Raw genomic sequence first — 20,606 nt, forward strand, 5'->3', positions numbered from 1 at the left:
TGGGAAATGGCGGGACGCGCGCCGCCTCATGGGAGTTGTAGTCCGACCGGCCGCCGCCGCCGGGCTGCGTCCGGGGGATGGGGAAGGAGCGCGGCGGCGGCACACACCCCACCCCCCCGCCCCCCAGCGAGCCGGTTCAACCCCCTGACCGGCTCTCGGTACCGCGGGAGGCGCGGGGAGGGAGGCGGGGTGTCCCCCCCTACGCTGGACTACATCTCCCAGAAGCCTTTGCGGCACACCAGCCTGGCGCCGCCCGCCCCGCCGGGCGCGGTGCATTCTGGGACGGGAGCTCCAAAATGGACAACCCGAGGGATGCGCCAGGTACGGCTGGTCCCGCCGAGCTACCCCCCCCCCCCCCCCCTCCTCCTCCCCGACCTCTGCCCTGCCGATACCCCTCCCCGGCCGGCTGCAGTGTACCGGGCTCGGTGGCCTCCCAGCCGCTGTGTGGGCACCGACCCACCCGCGGAGACGTTGCGGGGGGGGGGGCCGTGGCAGGGCCGTGGCATCATCCCCCCCCCCCGGTATCTCGGGGAGGCCCCGAACCCCGCAGCGTTAATTTTCATTCCCCCCCCCTTTTCCCGTAGGGAAAGCGAGCCGGTGGTTTGGGGTCGCGCAGTCTAAATCGGCCAAGACAAACGTGAACATTCTTCATCAAGAGGAGCTGATAGCGCAGAAAAAGAGAGAAATTGAGGCCAGGCTGGAGCAGCAAGCGAGACAGAATTACCTGAGCATACAACAGCTACCTCTGTTTGGAGAGTACGTGTGAATTATGGTGCTTTTAGACAGGAGCTTTGCTGGCAGAAAACGGGCATGTTTGTCAAATGAAACTGAAGAGACGAGCTTTACAAAGCTCTTGTGCTTGGAGGTGAATACTGAGAAAGTTGAAATTGATAATTGTATACAGGTTAGAATAGGATACTTGCGCTTTAATTGATCCAGCCAGATTTTTCAGCTACTAGTGAGAACAGATACGTGCTAACAGCAATCGTATTTTTAACAGGGTGTTACTACGCTTCCCTTCTGCTTCCTGTTTGTTAACTTTCTTGTAATTGTGACTCCTAAGAGTTAGCACAGTTCCCCAGTTAAATGTTTGCCTGGGGGTTTTGGAAGCAGGGTAGTGTAACAGAGCACAGAAATCCTGTTTCAATGGAGTAGTAAACAAGCCAGGTGGAGAGTGTGGGTAAATGCTGTAAGCAGCAAGCTGAATAGTTCTTGTGCTTTTGAAAACGTGTTTTCAACATTAGATGAGAGAAATTAGTAGTCACTGGCATTTGTCTTGTATTCTGCTCAAAATAAATGCATGTGAGGAGGGCTGGGGAGGATGATGAGTACCATCACCGACTTCTCTTTTTCTATTCAGAGATGACAGTACTGACAATGAAGCCTGTGTTTCCAACAAGTTTGTTAATGATGGCAGTTTCCTCCAGCAGTTTCTCAAGCTGCAGAAGGAAAAGTCAAGTTCTGGTAGGTCGACTTCTGAGCAACAGGAGGCCTTCCTTCTCCTGGTGATACCAGCTTTGTGTGAGCTGCCTCCATGTATGTTCATTTTAGAAACCCTGCTATGAGCTGTTACCAGTACGAGTAAGTTCTAAAGCAATGATGATCCCTTTAATTTGGATTAAAGTCTTTCTTCAAGATGCGATGGGGTGGTTTGCCCCCTTTCCCTCTATAGGTGCTGTAAAGGCAAGCATCTCTCTTCTAGCTTGAATCTCGCGTTGTAAAAAATCATCACAGCTCTCATTTCATTACATAGCTTTTACCAGTCAGTGTCTTTAACTTACTCTGAAAATAACGGCCTGTTGCAGCTGTAGTACTGCCTCAGTTGTTATTTGTAACCTTCTGCGATTAAAACAGTAAGGATGCACAGGAATTATTTTCCCCTCATTCTTTTCTAAGAACCTCCCCCAAGTTCTACTAATAACTCGGCAAACACTTCTGCATCAAATGTTGGGAAGAAACCTATGCTGTTTGGGAAGCGCCCCGGTCAGGTCCTGAGCAGCATGCTGCACCAAGCGAAGAACTACTCCCATTCCAAACAGACCCCAGTCGTTAACCGCCTCAGTGTGTTTCAGTCGCCAGATGAAGATGAGGAGGAAGATTATGAGCAGTGGTTGGAAATTAAAGGTAAATGACGCCTTGTACTACGTTGTTTGTTTTGGGGTGCAGGTCTACTTACCCTAGTGATAGGAGATGAGTGTGGGAACAGGATTCCTTCAACGCTTTTCCCCAGTGGAGGGTTGGGTTTTTTTCCTTATGCTGTGAATTGGTAGTCTTAGCACAGTTCCTGTGTGCAGACTTCTGCACCATGAAATATAAATGACACCAGTTAATGCTGGTGGACTCCTCCAAAGCCAGCTTCAGCAGAAAGGCTGAGGGCTGAATGCTCTTAGTTATTACTGATCCAGCCTGAGCTTGGTATGGGAGATGGGTGACTCGCCATAGTTAGAGCGGGTCTGTTTTGTGCCTAGGGAGATTTATTTTCTCTTGAGTTATTAAGGCAAGCGCTAGACCGGTCTCTAAGTCTCTGTGAAAATAATGTGTAGAGAAGAAATATGTTCTACTCTTAATGGAGCTTGATTGTTTGCTAATCATAAGAATTCTGCTTTAGTACAATTGACAGGTATTATGCCTAGTGCTGAGTTGCCTAGAAAATATATAGATATAATGCTTGTATTTAAAATGGAATTTTAGTTTTTTAAATGATAGAAAATGAAAAGTCCTCAGTTTGGGAGTGGCTGTGTAGGGGGAAAAATTGTATGTGTTAATAAGATTACATGTTGGGTATGGATGGGTTGAAACTATGATCGGGTAAAATCAAAGTTCCTGCCTCTTTTCAAAGTTTCATTAGAAAATCTCACCTCTAGGTCCTGACTGCTTTAAGTAGGATAGAAAACCAATGAAGAATATTGCAGCATTTAAATAACCGAGTTTATCTGGATAACCTTGGCTAGGAAGCCAGAAGGCAGATTTGCTTAATAATCTGAATTTCATGCGTGCATATTAATCAAGTATAAAATTAGATTGGAGTTGCTAAATAAGTCACACTAAGCTTTGTGTCATAATTTATTTCATTATATGTGTACAAAACCATGTCTAGCTATTTCTGGTGGGATTTATAAAAGCATAATCTTAGCAAGTCTGAACTTAAGCGTGAAATGCACTGCAGGAATTTGAGAAATAGCCACTGGCTGCAGAGAGCAAAGATGGAATATGAACCCTTAATTTAAAGATCGTGGGTTCGAATCTAGTCTAGATCAGTGTGGACAACTCTACTCCTGTGTGCTCTTTGTTCAGCGCCCTACCCAAAATATTGTTGTCTAGACAAATGCCTGTGTTTAGTTCCCATTGAATGTGTCCTGCATCAGCTCTGTAATCGCTGTCAGTGTTAGTGGGTTCCTTTCATGGCGCAGAAGCCAAAATACAGTTTCTTGGAGACTGAGCTCTCCTCTTATCGCTGGTGGGATTCCCTCCAAGTGAGGGTTGAGACACAGGCACATGCCAGCAGGAAGAGCTATATGCTCCAGCTACACAATCTGCCTCCGCTAGCTGGATACAGAGCGATGTCTGGGGAACTGGAATCTGTAATCTTTAGTGAGTAATGTGGCTGTTAAAACCAAATTTGTGTTCCTCCCCATTGTGTTTCATGTGGAGTAGAGTTGTCAAAAGCAAATGATGTTGCAGTTGAAGTTGCACCCTAAACTGTGACGATCCAAATCTTAGGCTTTTCCTTGTAGGAAGAATCTAGACAAAATATTAACTTCCTACTAGGGGAGTGCAGAGGCTGACAGTAACCTAGGGATTGTAATTTGTACAGCTGTGTAAGACTGGATCCCCCATTTCATCCTTTTTCTTCCCGTTCCCATTCTACTTTTGTCTGCCGCCGTGGTTCTTAGAAGTAATGTACCTGTTGCCTGTTTGGTGTGTGAGTTGAACCCCAGTACTGACAGCCTGCTTAAAGTTTTACCCCCAGAGGATGCGGAGACCCGACAAGTGGTGGAAAAGCTGGCTAGGTTCGTGGCTGAAGGGGGACCAGAATTAGAGAAGGTCGCTATGGAAGACTACAAGGATAACCCAGCTTTTTCGTAAGTGTGATGATAACTCTTGTCTTTCAAAGCAGAACGCTGTCTCTTTGTAGGAGAAAAATAGCAGCCTTGTGTATATGGTTCTTGTAGATGCGCTTGGTTTAATTATCATTGGGTGGATTTGAGCTTTGTTACGAGTAATTGTTTATAGCTGGGGAAACTGAGGCAGAAAGTGATACTGTGATGATGCTGAGGAGGCAGATCAGCTAGCATTAGGAACACAGCCTGGGAGGTTTGGCTGCCTGTACAACATCTAGCATATGGGGATACTGGACTCGATCTCGGGACTGGTTTTGTCTCCTCTGCCATTGACACTCTGTGTGGCTGTGGACAGAGGATTCCTTCCTATATCAGAAGAGACTGTTATTTATTTCCCTTCAAGTGACAAAAAATTTGGATGCAAGTGCTTAGATTAAAGCTGTGTGTATTTATACGTGCCGAAGACTTTGTAATCCACATTTTAAGTGTATTCTGAGTATCTATTTTGTGGGGTTTGGTTTTGAGCTGTTTATATGCCAGAGTATCAATGTTTGTATAGTTGTTGCTGATGCATATTTTTTGCCCTTTTTTCCCCTCCATCTTCACCCTAGGTTTTTGCATGATAAGAACAGCAGAGAATTCCTTTACTACAGAAAGAAAGTGGCAGAGATAAGAAAAGAGAATCAAAGTTCTCAGGCATCCTCTTCTCAGAAAGGTAATTAAGACTGGGATCTGGAGAATATGAATTGCATAAGTTAAACTTGACTTCTTCACTCTCTGTAATTGCTTGTTAGGTCTGTTCTGGAAACAGTTGGAGTGGATATTTGGCTGTCAATCTGCTGCTTGTAAATAAAATTTCAAAATGGAAGGAGATGGTGATCAGACATCACCATGATGACATCAAACTCTTGTGCCAAAATGGCTGTTCCCCAAGCCCACAGCATGCTATACCATGTTCTACGTAAAGAGCTCTTGAAAGAGATTTTCCTCATATTTCTCCAAAATACTTAAAGTGAACTAAAATGTTTCTCCATTGTGTGTGTTCTGGAAAGTGTTTCAGCCCTGAAAATGCATTTAGGAAAAGTGCTTTTTCTCAGGTGTTCTTATTTGGTTTGTTATAAATGAAAATTGTTTGTTGGTTGAACATAATCCCCATTTCTGCTGCTGTTTCTTTATCTGAAGCTTTTATTTTCTGCTTGGGACATAAATCCTTGCAAGTAAGGGACTGTGCTTTCGGGTGGGAAAACAGCAGAAGTGGATGATCTGCCAACAGACAGGTGGTGTGAGCAGTGGAATCTGGTTAACTGTGTTGAGACAGAAATTATTTAGTGAGTGAAGTGTGGTCTGTGGGCCAGGCATTTATCGCTTCTAGTCCAGCCTCTGTTTCAGGCCTGCCGTGTGGCCCTGGCAAATCACTCAGCCTCTCTGTGTCAGCTTCCTTGTCTGTGGAAAGGAGTCTTAATGCAATTTGGCTGTCATGCTGATGAGTTAACAGCTCAAACAAATCATGGTTTAATAGACTGTAGGCTGAAAGAGCTTGTTACCAATATCAACTAACTGATACAACAGTTTGGAAGCTAAGCAGTATTATCCATGCTTTACAGGTGTGGAATATTGAAGCAAGGAAAGGTTATGACTTGTCCATGGCTTATAATCATGTCTTCTGCCTCCTGGTCCTGTGCCAGCACACTGGAGTACTGGCACTGGTACTGTGCAGGTAGCAAATGTCATATAAGGCTGTCGTGGCTAAATAACGTATTTGCCTGGCTCCTTATAAACATCAAATATGCTTGAAATATTAATGATCAGAGCCTTCTCTGTGCCTTTGGACTAAGGCTGCAGTTGCCACCTCTTCCAAGTGAGGAGGATTGGGACTGTTCCATGGAGAATTTCCTCTGTCCTACAACCCTCTCCTAAAATGGCCAGCAGATGTGTAGTGACAGTAGGTACAAGTGGGATTACAGTGCAGTATTAGTTTGCCACCTTTTCTAAGGCCTTCCCATTGCTCCTGGGGACGTTGGTGGCAAAGTCTTTAACTAGAGATAATTGTGAGTGCTGAGGTGTAATCCTATGGGAAAGTGCCTGACACGAGGAAGAAACAGACTTCCTCTGCTGTAGAGAGAAACAAGTGTCCATCTTTGAAGACGAAAGCTGGTTTGTCTTAATCTGCTCTCATCTAGCTCCTGGCACAGAGGAAGCTGATGTGTGAGTGGGCACTCCTCTGGTTACAAAGTTGTTGTACAACCTTATGCAATATCATGTTTTTGTGATATAAACTCTATGACTGTTTATGTGTAATACTTCTAAAAATTAAACTCGACCTTTTGCCCTTATTCTGCTCTTGGGGTTCTTAGAACAGATAGGCTTTGACTGTTGCTTGTGTGAGTTGGGCCCAGTACTGACAGCCTGCTTAAAGTTTCACCCCCAGACGACGAAGAGATAAAGAACTCTGCTGAGAAACTGGCCAGGTTCATAGCAGACGGGGGTCCCGAGGTGGAAGCTATTGCCTTGCAGAACAACCGAGAGAACCATGCTTTCAGGTAAAGGAAGAAACCTGCTACTGAGTGTAATGTGGTGGGGCTTGGATGGGTCTTTTTTTTTTTTTTTTTTTTAAGGGAAAATAATAGACAAGCTTGTGATAACTCTGAAGTCGCAAGGACAGTGCTCTTATATAGCACTGATACTTTTACATTCTCAAACTTCACAGTTTAAAGCAAGCCACAGAGAGAGAGAAATCGATTTGCTTTCCCCCAAATTAATTTACGACTTCCACCCCTCCTCACCTGCTTTCTGTTGCAATGTGCTAGTATAATTCTAACCTTTATACTTTTCCGTATAGCTGTGCTTTGGTGTGGGCCCCCATCCACCACTCATACCGCTGCTGTCCAATTAATTTCCTGGGTTGCTCTTTACACGGCATCTTCACTAACGTACAGGTAGCACTCCTTCACCATTAGGTCCCCCTTTGGAATATCTTTTTCAGCCTTTCAGGTGTGAATTGTTCTCTTCGGTGCTCACTGACAGCTGTTTAATGCCTCCCTTTGGTCTCATCCATGTTTCATTTTTCTGCTCTTATGAACAATTTGGTGTGTTCCCTGGAAGTGAAGTGGGGCTCAGGAAGCCTTATTTTGTTGCTGATATTTTGGCATTTTATTGGCTGCCTTCTGGCCCTCTGGGGTACTCCCCTTGTGTTGTGAATTTCATTAGACAGATGTGCTAATATCTGAGGTGCTTCATTATTTACTTTAAAAGACCGCTGTGATCCCACCTGGGCACGGTCAAGTTAAACGCTATCTCCTCTGTTAGGATTTCATCAGGTTTGCCGTAGGGGGGGGCCCCGTCCTGCCCTCGGCTAGGTCCTGAAGCAATCCGTAATGATGTTATTCGAATGGAGGGATGCAAGACCACATTTAGTGAATTTTAAAATACGTTAGAGAGCTGTTTGTGTTTGCCTGTACATGTTGTGTAGCGATAGATGGGAAAGGCCTGTCATCTCTTATGTTTTCTTGTGGGAGCAGGCACTGTCCTGAGGAGAGGTTACATCAAGTGTTAAACTGGTCCTTTAAAAAGGGAAGATTGTAGAGGAGTTAGGAATAGACAGGTTTTCTGTGTGAGGTATTTATGGAGTGAGTGCAAAAAGATAACATGTTTGTAACAAACATGACTGTTGATTTTTTTTTTTTTTTTTTTTTTTTTTGCATAGCTGCTAGATTGAGGATTGTTCATATTCTTCCCACAGAGACTAAGGAGTTTTATTTTACCCAAAAGGTCAGAGATGCCTATTTCTGGAAGGGGTAGCAAATAAAGCAATGTTTTTTTGTGTATGAGGGAACAGAAGGAGGAGTCATGGTGTAATTAAGCAGACTGGTAATGTCAACACTTGTAGCTTGAATAGAGGGCTGGGAGCAGTTTCTTTAGGCAGTGGTTTGGCTTTCCCATTGGTAAGACCTGAATGTTTGTTTTCTTCTGTGAACTGAAACCCGACATGTTGTGGAGCCCTTGCAGTTTTTCCAAACGTGCTCTGGAGGGCAGGTGAATTCTGGGGGAGGACCTTGCATTTCCACAAATGTAACATGATCCTTTTTAGTCCTGTGTGTTTATTTGGCACCAAAAATAGCTGTGATTTGCTCATGAATGGCAAATAGGCTTCCTGATCCCAAAGGCTTGCAGCCTACCTTGCAGGAGCACATGGAGCCCTGCATTGCATGCACATACACACAGGATGGTGCTGGAGAGCAAGGAAGTGTGTGGGAAGGCTAGTTGTGCAAGAGCATTGCAGGAGAGAAAAGCCCTAACCAAACCGTGCTATATCCAACCCCTGCATAGGACTGTTACATCTAAACTTCTTTTTTTTTTTTTTTTTCCTTTACTTTACAGGTTTTTGTATGAGCCAAACAGCAAAGGCTACAAGTATTACCGGCAGAAACTGGAGGAGTTCCGTAAGGCCAAAACCAGCACTGTGTGTGCCCCCTTGCCTGTAGAGTCCAGTCTGAAAAGGAAGACCAGTCCTGAGGCATCACCATCACCTTTGTGCTTACCATCTTTGCCTTTGCCCTTGCCCGTTCCCTCGCCTTTGCCTTTGCCCTTGCCCGTTCCCTCGCCTTTGCCTTTGCCCTTGCCTGTGCCCTCGCCTTTGCCTTTGCCCTTGCCCGTACCCTCGCCTTTGCCCTTGCCTGTGCCCTCACCCTTGCCCTCACCTTCACCATCATCCTCTACAACTCCACCTGATCAGACAGCTACAACTACTGCTGCAACAACAACTACAGCTACTGGTACAGGCACTACTAAAAAGAAACGGAAGAGCAGGTGGGGGCCAGAGGAGGACAAGGTTGAATTGCCTCTCCCACAGCTTGTCCAACAGCTGGATTCTCCCTCCCCTCTTTCAGGTTAGTGGGTCTGTATATTGTGTTGAATAACCGTTTTTTCTGGGGAGTGCATTCTGCCTTAGCACAGCTGGCTTTGTAAACAGAAAACCCAGCGAGTCTTATCTCTTGTTGTAATCTTCTTGGTTGCCAGCCCCCTATCTTTCAGCTAGGTCTAGCAGCTAACTCTCCCCTGTGTGGAAACCCAGATAAACCACTTTATCTCACAGACACCAGGGATTGGATCTTATCGTTCTCCAGCTATCTCTAAAACCCTGCTGTGCTATAGCTCATTACAGCCTCAGCCTCTACACTATTTAAGGCTATTTCACTTCAGGAAGAGAGTCTGTCAGAAAACAAATATCAAAGGCTGAACCGTGCTTATTCCCCATGGTAGGATAAAATCCTTGGGCAGCACTTCCATCTCACTCTAACCGATCAGAAGGCTAAATGGGAATAGCTGTTCTCCAAGTGCTGGAGGACGCAAGTATAACTTCCAGTTCCAATTTATACCTATTTCAGTTCATTTGATTACAGACAGGGTTCACAGTCCTCATCCAGCGTTGAGGCTCATGCTCCTGTTACTTCACCTGCCAAGTTCAGCCAGGGGGTGCAGCTCTCTTCAAGTGTTGGAAGATAATTCTTCCAGTTGAGGCACTTCTAGGGAGCTCTCAGAGGTTGAACTCTGGTGGCCCATCTGTGCATGTGCAGATAGGTAATTAGGCAGGCAGTTAGAGATGCATACAAAAATTGAGTCAGTCAAGGACAACAGGTGAATGTAGACATTTAAGATGGCATCTTTGAATCCCTTGCCCGGTTAGTGTGGTATGGGGAAAGGATGTGAAAAGGAGAAAGAGAAGACGTAAGATAAGGCAGGCAGTGTTGGCAAACTGAGAGAATTAATAGTATGAGGTTAGAGTTATAGGAAGAGTAGTAAGTACCTCAGTAAAGACCTTTTTCAAAAAGCAATAGTGGAACAGATGAAGTGGGACAAGTAATAGAAAACAAGCTATAATTTTCTGAGCTGCAGGGTGAGACCACAGATAATTCTCAACACGTGGTCATCCTGCACAATTCATTGCTTCAGCAAGTCAGTGGGTCTTCTGCTTTGGCTGGGCTTTAGAGGAGATAATTGCTCAACCCATTAATAGCTTTGATTGCTAGGCTTGGGTAAGGTGTAGGGTTGGCTGTATATGCTGTGGTGTCTGTTGGTTCTGCAGAGGTCAGGAAGGAAGGAAGGACTCTTATCTCCTAATCCAGCACTTCAAACGTAGATGAAGAGAAGTTCCTATGTAATTCTGTCTTCTGATCACAGCCCTATACAGAAGTCTTGGCTATACATCTCGTACATACAGGATGAGATACCAACCTGGGTGGCTTATTCATTTGACCTTGAATTGCTTCTCATAGTAAGACAGAAATCGGATGCAAAAGTCTTTCCTGATTTTGTACCTCTGGAGTAATTTTTTTTTCTTGCAGACAGTAATGAAGCTTCGATGATGAAGCTGGGCAGGCGCTATCAAAACAAGCATCAGATTCCATCTTAATACCTCCTGCTGCAATGGGGGGGCTGCAAGGGTATCCATGTGCTCATTCCAGCATGCTTCCTGCTGAAATCTCCCTTGGCTCTTTTAGCCTCCCCTTAATTAGACAGGGACATGCTCGTTGTGTTCATGCTCACTTTCTGCAGGGCTTTGTGTCAAGTAGAAGAAAAGGACAGCAAACAATTTGCCAGGCATAACAAATCAACCGTTAATGCGCTGTTAATGCTCTGCAGGGGGAAGGATTTTTTTTTTTTATCGGTTCAGATGGACTAATCCCTTTTCAGAATTAACATCTTCAACCTGACAGGTGAAGAGAATTCCAAATTACACCCCTGGTCCTGTGGAAGGTTAGAGTTGCACAGTGTGTTTCGGTACCTAAATATCTATGTCTTAGTCCTTTATCCTTAGCAATTGTTTTGGAATTAGTGGAGGATTGTTCTGATTCTTTTCCTGTCTAATCTTAGTAATAAATCAGTATCATGGAGAGGAGAAAGTGTAGCCCTTTTGGACAGAAACAAGGCTCCTCTTAAATGTACTGATATCGAAACACTTAACTGCATATGTACTGCAGGGACTAAAACATCTGAAAAGCTGAACAGAACAGAGATACTGTGATTAGTGAACTCTGTGGACTAATGGGAAATTACAGGTTGTCGTTAGAATTTTCTGAAACCTAATATTGGATTGGTTTAGGTCTGATTAGTTTTAATTGAGTAAGATCTTCAGACTATGAAGCAAAAAATCAGGCACTTCTGTATTGGGATTTCTCCTGCTGTCCTTAAAGGACATTCACTTCTCTTCTAACAAGCTCTTCTTCAGGCATGTGGGAAAGGGATAAACCTTCAGGTAGTCTTCTGCCAATGCTGCAGATAGACTGCACCATTAACCCTGTAGGCAAAGCTGATGTCATTCAAGGAAAAAAATGTATTTTTCCCAGGCCTGCTGAACATGAGACTGAGAAGCAACTCCTTATCTTTTGCATAGTGTTTGCCTAGTGCTAGACCGATGTAAGGAACTTACAAACCTTAGCTATTTTTATGCAAATTCAGTGACTGATCTTATTTATTAATAGACTTTTCTATCTTCAGATGTGGACTTGGGGTGGAGCTTTGCTTTTTCTGTCAACTTTGCCTGTATTGTGATACTTTGGGCCAAGCCTACAAAAATATCTCCCAGAGCTAAATTTCTGCAGTGACTTTCAGCATCTCTCAGCATAAACTCTGCAAGGTACCAGAGCAGTCAGACAAACCAGATGTAGTTTTAGCACGAGAAGGAGCAGTGGCGTATGCTTTCTGAGAAGTAAAAGAAGATGCTATAGTCTCACCTTTCTCCTTTAAGGTGGTTATATATGCTGGCAAGCCACCAGCTCACAGGGCCTCTAGAGCCATGCCTGGCTCTTAGCCTGAGTGTTTATGCAATTCAGAACTAAGCCAAAGAGCTGCTGACCTCTGTGAAGGGCAGAGAGTCTTCCTCGGTGCATTCAGGGAAAGCTTTCCCATGCCCTGAGACAGGAGGTGAATCTTTGACTAGGGCTGATGCTGAAGTGCCCCAGTCTCACATAACATTTGGGGCCAGATTTTTCCTTATGTGGAACAGGCGTAGTGTGTTCGTTAAAACTGTTTCCAATTCTCAGTGCTCTCCAAGACAGAAATTGGGCTGTTTATCAATAATAGATAGGTTTATTTTTCTATTTGTTCTTATTTCTTGGGAGCTGAAAGTGCATATCCTAGCACCAAGCCTAGCGTAACACGGCTTCTTGCTTCCCTCCTCTTGGAAAACCTCTTGCAGTGTTTTACATAACTCTTCCTGCAGAGTTGACTCCCAGTGCTGGTGTGAATGTGCAGAGGCTGTAGCTGTGCAAAGGAGGGTGGATGCGCTATTTTATGTTCTCCTTGGGAGGCTGGAGTTAAGGAAGCCACTTTGCAATTGTGGAGTGCTCAGCCAAAAGCTGTGAGAAAGGAGGAGAGATAAGAGTGCTCAGATCAATTGCCCTGAGTGCGAATAAGAGGAAGGGAGAAGATGACCCCTGGGGCCTAATTAGCATGCTGTGTAGACATTTGGTGTCATGAACAATGATCCTATTATTACTGGGCTTCATAATTAATAGATAATGAATAATTAATGAAGCATCATTTAACTGTAGTCTGGACTTACATTCAAATGGAGGTTTTTGCAGTCATTAGGAAGAAATCCTTTTCCTTGTATTGAAAAATGCAGCGCGCTTTCAAGTGCGGTTGTGTGTCTTCTTTTAATCCCTTAAATATTTAACTGTTGGGATCTTAGCTCTGAGGTGCTTTAGAGGGGAGCTGCCAGCCCTGCTATATATATATGAACCAAGTTTGCAAGACAGTCTCCATTGTAAATCTCTTTTTTGCAGCCCCAGCAGTGTTTCTGTTACTTTCTTTCATGGTGCAGCAATTACAAATAGGCTTCCTTTTTTTCCCCTCTCTCTTTCCTTTAACTTGCCCTTTGAATTCAGAGTGCTGTATGGTCATTTTAAATCAGTAGGTGCCCTGCCCAGATAATGTTAATACCTAATTTCAGGGCTTATCTGATCAAACGGCAAAAATCATTCCAAAGGAGGAGCTTCCAAAAGGGGATGCTGCAGAAGAAGGAGGATACAACAATAGGATTGTCAAGCAGAGACTTAAAATGCCCCCTCTTTGAAAGCAGGGGCAACATCCCTAGCAATACGGCTCTTGAGCCTGTAGATTAGAAACTAAAATCTCCTTGGGGAATGGCAACTTCCAAAAGCAGCATAATGCTCATGTCTTTATTCTAATGTGGTCATTTGCTTTTCATTTTGAATGAAGTTGCTGTTTACATAGTAATCAGCAGACACTTACGTGTACAGATTGGACGATATGCTGACAGGCTCAGATCTGCTCGTGACTCAATTCTGAATAATTAAGTATCACTCCTTGCAATGGCAGGGGTTCAGGAGGAAGCCTTATGAGGAGAATTAATCTTAAGGAGGAATGATTTTTAAGGCATGGTGTAGCAGATTGCCATGCACTGTGACCTCTGAGGATGTGAGACATAGTTTATGAGTCTGCTAACATGATGTGGGCAGAGCCTTGGACCAGGGTGAGAGAATACTCTGAGCTGGCTGGTGAAGGAGGTGCGACCCAGTGGCTTTCCTGCTCCTGTGGTTCCGAAGTCCTACCAGGAGGTTGTTCTTCAGTTAAGTGTCTTGATGCTGGAACCATGAAATGAGTGTAAAACTTCATGTGGGGATCTTGAGGTGTGGTTTCACTGGTCTCAACAGCTGTCTCAGATTTTTTCAAAGTCTTTTAACATGTGCTTATTACAGTTCAGGACCTCAAGGGTCTTGGTTATGAAAAAGGGAAACCAGTTGGTTTGGTGGGTGTGACGGAGCTCTCCGAAGCCCAGAAGAAACAGCTGAAGGAGCAGCAGGAGGTAATGTCCTGAAATGATTTCCAAATTCATATTGCATTGCAGCATGGCTGGGTTAGATGGGAAAATGAAGGTGGAGATAGCAAGGAAACTTTCCCAGTGGCCCACAAATAAATCTCTAGGATTTGTGCTGAATGCCAAAGAATCATGTGGTGCTGCAGTCAGCAGAAATATTAGAGGACTTTGGGGAATATGAATTAAGCCAGCCAATTGCTGTCCTACCAAACTAAAACCCAAAATCTATAAGGTCTGTTGTGTCACATCTGCAGCTGGTTATGTATTGCTTCAGCAGTGGGGAGAAGGTGAGTGGATGCTTGCGAGCTTTGGGGGAGTGAGAGCAGAACTGGCTTTTGCCAGAACGTGAGGGTGATGTTTAAACTGTGGGAATGATCAGATGGCAGCAGTCCTCAGTGTTAATATCAAGGTGCCACTGTCGGAGGAACCAGCACATAATGCTCCTGTTTGATCTGAGAAGCGAGCGGATCAGATCAAGCAACAGCACTGCCTGTTGGGATTTGTAGTTGTCATAACCTGTATTCTGTATGGCAGCTGGGGCGGGCGCGGGCTCTGCAGCAGAGCTCTGCGTGCCTCTGTGGCAGACTCTGCTGCCTGTGAACAGGTTGTCTTTACTGAGTGCACTGTTGCATCTCTTCCTCTAGATGCAGCAGATGTATGATATGATCATGAAGCACAAGCGAGCCATGCAGGAGATGCAGATGATGTGGGAAAAGGCAATTCAGCAACACCAACATGGCTATGACAGTGACGAAGAGGTGGACAGTGAGCTGGGAACATGGGAGCACCAGCTTCGACGCATGGAGATGGACAAGACGCGAGGTGTGTAGGGAGCTGCCACGCAAACGTCTTGCTCGCTCTGCGGTTGTACAAAGGCCTCCAGAGGGAGATGTCTGAGATGTCGTTGTTGGCATGAGAGTTGCAGGGTCACTTTTCACTGGTCTGTGCTGTAGCTTCCCTGCCTGTTGAGTGGAGATAATAACCGTCTGTTGCTGTGAGGCTTTATGCTTCACAAACCCTCTGAAATTCCAAGTCAAAGAACACTGTGTTATTGCTGTTTTCTCTCATCTGTGTCTTGGGCAGAGTGGGCTGAGCAGCTGACCCAGATGGGCAGAGGGAAACATTTCATCGGAGACTTTCTTCCACCTGATGAGCTGGAGAAATTCATGGAGACATTCAAGGCATTAAAGGTGAAATAGCAGAGACTTCACAAGGCGGTGGCAATGCTTCAGACTTGTCCCGTAGCAGTGAGGGAAAGATCTTAAGCATGCTTAGCCCTTTTTCACAGCAGTTAGCTACCTGGCAGCCTTGAGGTACTTCTGCCCTTACACTGGGAGCTCTTTTACTTCTGGAGAAAACAAGGGGTTAGTTTTTTGCTCCATGCAGAGAAATGGCTGTAGCAAATTAGAGAACAGACTATTGGGACAGTATTTGGGGGTTAGCTGAAATTATAGACAAGCCTCTCAGGCTACCCACCATTTGTCTGCTGTTCCTGTTTTGGATAAGTGGTTGCTGATGCCAAGCAAGGAAATTTGAATTTTTATCCAGATGATTGCAGTAAAGTGAAAATATAAAGCCTACAAAAAGCTTATGCAAAGCACTTCAATACCTGCCAATTCTCCCTAAACCGTAGAACTTCTTGATGCTGGCGCATCCCTCATAATGTTTTCATGTAATCAGCATGGGGTCTGACGTTCCCTGGAGATCCTGGCTTAAATAAGAACTGTATCTGAAGCTTGATCCAGTGAGCAACTTTAAATTCAGGAGCTAAATATTTCTCAGCTTAATCTCACAGTAGCATTCCCTGCTTCTTGCAGATTATGTTATAGGGCTGTGCAGTGCTTTACCATTTACCTATTTTCTTCTCTGTGGTGGTGCAGAACTGGAATCCCAAGAAATCATGCTAGTTATTAATTGTTTGCCAGAACCATCCTAAGTTTGAGTAGCTGAAGCTGGTTTTCCGCTTCTCTGACCCACAAAGATAGGTGCATATAAAAAATAACCAACACTACCTTTTGTGTCTCTGCAGGAAGGACGTGAGCCAGATTATTCCGAATACAAAGAGTTCAAACTGACTGTGGAAAACATAGGTTATCAAATGCTAATGAAAATGGGCTGGAAGGAAGGCGAGGGACTTGGCTCGGATGGACAGGGGATTAAAAACCCAGTCAGCAAGTAAGCAGAGTTGTTCTACTATTGATTTAGTCCTTTCCTCTTGGGCTGATAATTGATGCTGCTAGCCTACTGGAAGCAGCTGCAATGAATGTGACTGTAATTCATCACTTGAACAGAATATGGAATCCTTGCAGCAAAGGAGAAAAATAATTTCTGATTTCTTTGGGGTTCCCTCCCCCCAAGGTGTGGGTTTGTTACTTTACGTCGGGCAGGAGGTATGATCTGAGCCAAGAGTGTGTTGTTTCTAATCTCACTTTGCATAGTGCGTTCTTCTGAGAGGTGCCTTCTTGCCAGTTTCCCCATGTATAAAATGAAGATAATACTTGTCTGCACCTCACCTCTCCCAGGGCATGTGAGGATTAAGTCATGTCTTCAAAGTCATAAATTTATTTAAGTATTAAAGAACATGCCTTTTGCATCTGAAGCGCCATTGGTGCCTGCTAGCTAGTCCCTGGTGTACTGTGGGTGAAAGGCGATTACCAATATTTGCTACTGCTAGACCTGTGTTTGAAAGATGTTTCAGTCTAGATCAGAGAGCTTTGTGTGTGATCATGCAACTGTCTTGACGTCACTCTTTTGCACAGAAGTTTTCTGATTTGATCACGCTTTGTATATAATAAAGCTTTATGAGACTTCTATCCAAAAATAGATGAGCATCTCTTTTTAGGTGGATCATCTGTTGGTAACATATGCTGAACTTCAGAACCAAATATTGGGGATAGGAAATACTCCGAATTGTTTTTTAGCATTAAATCCTTTCAGAAATACCAGTTGTTTGTTTACTGCACAATAGAAAGTATCTCTACAAAGCACTTCTGCTCCTCTTTCGCAAGATCTCTCTGGCAACATGCTTATTGGTTCAGAGAAGTCCTGTGATAAAAGATCGCTGTAATCAGAACAGCAAAGCTTAGAAACAACAGAAGGCAGGCAGTTTCTGTCCATGACAGGTTGAACAAGGGTTGTGATTTGCTTGGGCTCCACCATCTCTGATGTTCTTAGAATGGATAAGAAGGGGCTACAGCAGATGGAGAGGAATTGCTTCTGGTTTTGGACTGTTCTGGAGTGACGGAATGGGAGGCAGGCACGTTGTTTAACAGTTCTGTGTACCTCCAGTCAGTGAGGTACAAATCGACGCATTTGGTTGCCAAAGGTTAGTCTGCCAGTCAGAGAACCATTCAGTAGGGAGGCGTCCAAAGCGTAGATGGTATTTCTGTTCCAGCTGTAAAAGGTTAAGCAAATATATGTTGACACTACTACTTCCATCTAACAATAGCAAGCATCATTGATTTGGAAGGGCAATGTAGAAACGTGGCAAATGCAATAAGCTGCTCAGTATTAGCTGTCTGTCTTGATGCAGCGCGCTCTGTGTGATGATGCCCGGTGCTCCCTGATGCTTGTTCTCTGTGCTCTGACGACAAGAGGCAGCAGGTATTTCTGGTGAAGAGGAGGGTGATCTGTCACATCTGCTTACCTCAGAGGCTTTGTTTCCTCTTTCCAAATAGGGGAACTACTGCTGTGGATGGAGCTGGTTTTGGCATTGATCGTCCCGCCGAGCTAACCAAGGAGGATGATGAGTATGAGGCATTCCGTAAGCGAATGATGCTCGCCTACCGCTTCCGACCAAATCCATTGGTAAGGTGGTCCTGAAACCAGAGCAGACATAGTGACAAATCCATTGAGGCTTCTATGCGTATCTTGTAAGGGTGGGAGTGTTTCTAGTGCTTAGCCAAGAGAGCAAGTGCTGTGAAAGTTTCTCTTTGATTCTGTTCTCATGCTGAATCAAATTATCGCTACCAAAACATCCGTGGATGTGCAGTTTTCCTTGCTGTAATTTTTTTTTTTTTTTAATACAAAAGCCCCTGGTTTTAGTTTTATCTGCTGCATACCAGTATAAATGCTGTGCAGAAAGGAAGTGGATGTGTTGTCCATGAATCCGTGGTTTATTTTGAATAATTGTTTTCCTGGTTGCAAAAGGCTTGTAAGTTTGCATTTGCCTCTTACGTTCAATATGCCAGCACACCTAGAAAGCTACGTTTGTCATTTTTGATGGGCAAACCTCAGGTTTCACTGTCAGAAATGTCACTTTTCAGTGGCTTTTTCAGATAATTAAGCTCAGATGCTCATTGTTATGTGAAGACAGCAATTTTGATTCATTTTCTCTTGTTATTTCCCACAGAACAATCCACGACGACCTTACTACTGAGAATATTCTTGGGACAATGTATTTTCAAAACAGTTGTAATTTTACTGTGAAATGTTATGAAACTGCATTATCATTCTCTTATTTGCTAATATTGTAAAACTTATTGAAGTCACAATACCATCTTTCACCCAGAAGAAAGGCCTGCAAGCCCACTCACTGCACACTCGAGTGTCATGACAACTGTGTCGTAACAAGGCCTGGGTGGTTTTCAGAGAGGAGAGCAGAGCAGGTGAGAGCGGAGATCTTTACGCGGTGCCCTGCTGACAGGGGAAGGGTAGCACCAAAGATACCAATAAGAATAGTTCAGGGACTCCATTCGTGTTTAGCTCAGTGCCATGTTACAAGGAATGCATTTTTTGCCTAACAGCAGATCCTCTGTTCAGATACGCAGCTTGGGCTGCTCTTGGGGGGGGGGGGGGATGTTGAGGGGTTTTGGGGGTTGTTTTTTTTTAATTGCGAATACAACAAGGGACTGTCTCTGACCCAGCTTTTGGGGCTATTGTTCAGTCAGGCTATTGTTCCTTGAAGAACTGGGTTCTGAGGCTGTCATGTAGCCTGAAGTATAGTCTGACCTTCAACTGACATTGCAAAACCAGTGCCTAGTTGTTTTACCTCTGCCCTGTGGAAGGCAAGGCGTGGATTGGTGTGGAGCATGGCTGCAAGGGTTGAGGGGTGCAGGGCAAGTTCATTCAACTTCAGAGGCATCAGCCTCTTGGTTTCTTGAACACTAAGTTCACCCCAGCTTCCTAGCAAAACGAGACTTGCTAACACTTTCTGTGGAGTTGGATGATGAAGAACCAAGCCTTTGAGCACAGCTTATCAAAGGCCATTTGGATTTTGTTGTCATAAGAAACCCCTCCATAAATACAAATTTTCTTCATTCAGTCTGTAAATAAAATTAAACTCATTTGTTCCTTAGTTTTTAATCACTGAATTTTTTGAAAGAGTGGTCTTACTGTGGGGTTTTGTAGGCTGAGAGACTGCTCTAGATCTCTTTCCTTCCAAGCATCTTAGGGAAAACAAAGTGAGGTTGGTTGGTTTGGTTTCTTTTGCATTTGTTTTCCCTCAGTCCGAATACTTGGCGTGTGATTGTCTTTTGTTAACTTTTCTTAACAACATCGAGTCAAGGACTTGGCTTTCAATAAAAACATTTGAAACAGTAAATTCAGTAGGGTTTCATTTTGAGAAAAATCAAAATGCATGAGCACCTTGTGAAGGCACAGAGCCGGCTTGCTGCTGCGCATGGTGTGCCGGCACATTGCGTACACTTGCTACAGCTTGTACACGGCTGATCAGCATGGGCAGTAATCGTGGAAGATTGGGAAATGAAGATAAGAAATCTGGCAGCTCTTCAGTAGGGCCAAGCTTCTGCTCAAATGATTAAGGTCGCTGTGACAACTGTGCATTCCTGGTAAGTTAAAGACACCCATCCCTTCAGTTTCTCCCTGTCGTGGCAGTGCTGCTGGGTCTTGGCTCTGGGCTGGCACAAGCTGGAGCTGCTGAGCTGGTTTTCCTGAGTCACCAGAGACTGGAGCACCACGGGGCTGAAGCTGGGCTGCCCGTGTCGCTGCTGGGTTTTTTTATAGAAGGAGAGGTTTGTGGGGAGGCTGCTGGAGGGTGGAGGCATTTTCAGAATCACTTTTTGTTCCAAGTGTATGTAGTACAACATCCTTTCGGCACTGACGGCGACCTGTCAGTCGGCAGGGTGAGCGGGCAGGCTTTCCACTATTGCTGATCCGGTCTTTAAAGCTAATCTGATACTACAGCAATCCCCGAGTACTTCATTGATGTCATGTTGGCAAAAGTTTTATTCCTTTATTTCAACACAGTGGCCTTGGTCTTCCTGAGCCCCTTCTCTTGATAACTGTTCCTCAATAGGTGCTTTGCTCTGCTCTGTTTTGTTTGGGTTTTTTTAACATTGTTGTAAGTCACGCACTATTCCCTGTGCCCTGCTGCTGGGAGCAGCAGGCAGGGGTCAGTTCTGCAGAAACCTGGCGAGCCACTTAGCGCAGTCCGCCTTCTTGCCATCATTAGCTACAAAGCGGGGATTTAGTCTTCAGAAACCGAATCAAACAGGCGGCTGCTGCGGTATGCCCAGAAGGTCACCAAAGTTGGACTCTTCTAGATCAAAGTGTAAGTTCCCGGTGCCGGCCGTGTAAACGCTGTGCCAGCTGCCCGGCTGGCGTGAACACACGGGTGGCTGAGCACAAGTCCCGTGGTGAGCGTGGCACGGGGATGCATCGTGAAATCACCCGCCCGGGGAGAGGCAAAGGTGTCGGTGCTCGTTTGCCCCGAGCGGCTGTTGCAAGAGCTGGGAGACTGGAGTGAC

General features: G+C 44.8%; 1 protein-coding gene across 1 annotated transcript; it reads left to right on the plus strand.

Annotated features, from left to right (window-relative positions):
• The first annotated feature begins 253 nt into the window (after positions 1-253).
• Positions 254-19,441, plus strand: SUGP1 (SURP and G-patch domain containing 1). The gene is made up of 14 exons (XM_052801265.1): positions 254-321; positions 585-756; positions 1,361-1,464; positions 1,897-2,124; positions 3,959-4,082; positions 4,673-4,776; positions 6,478-6,601; positions 8,439-8,947; positions 13,781-13,887; positions 14,544-14,721; positions 14,983-15,089; positions 15,929-16,074; positions 17,577-17,706; positions 18,251-19,441. Exons 1-14 carry the CDS (start codon positions 297-299, stop codon positions 18,275-18,277), a joined length of 2,085 nt encoding a protein of 694 aa, XP_052657225.1. The 5' UTR covers positions 254-296; the 3' UTR covers positions 18,278-19,441.
• Positions 19,442-20,606: the final 1,165 nt, after the last annotated feature.

This window comes from Harpia harpyja, chromosome 11, assembly GCF_026419915.1.
Source record: "Harpia harpyja isolate bHarHar1 chromosome 11, bHarHar1 primary haplotype, whole genome shotgun sequence".
Lineage (NCBI taxonomy): Eukaryota > Metazoa > Chordata > Aves > Accipitriformes > Accipitridae > Harpia > Harpia harpyja.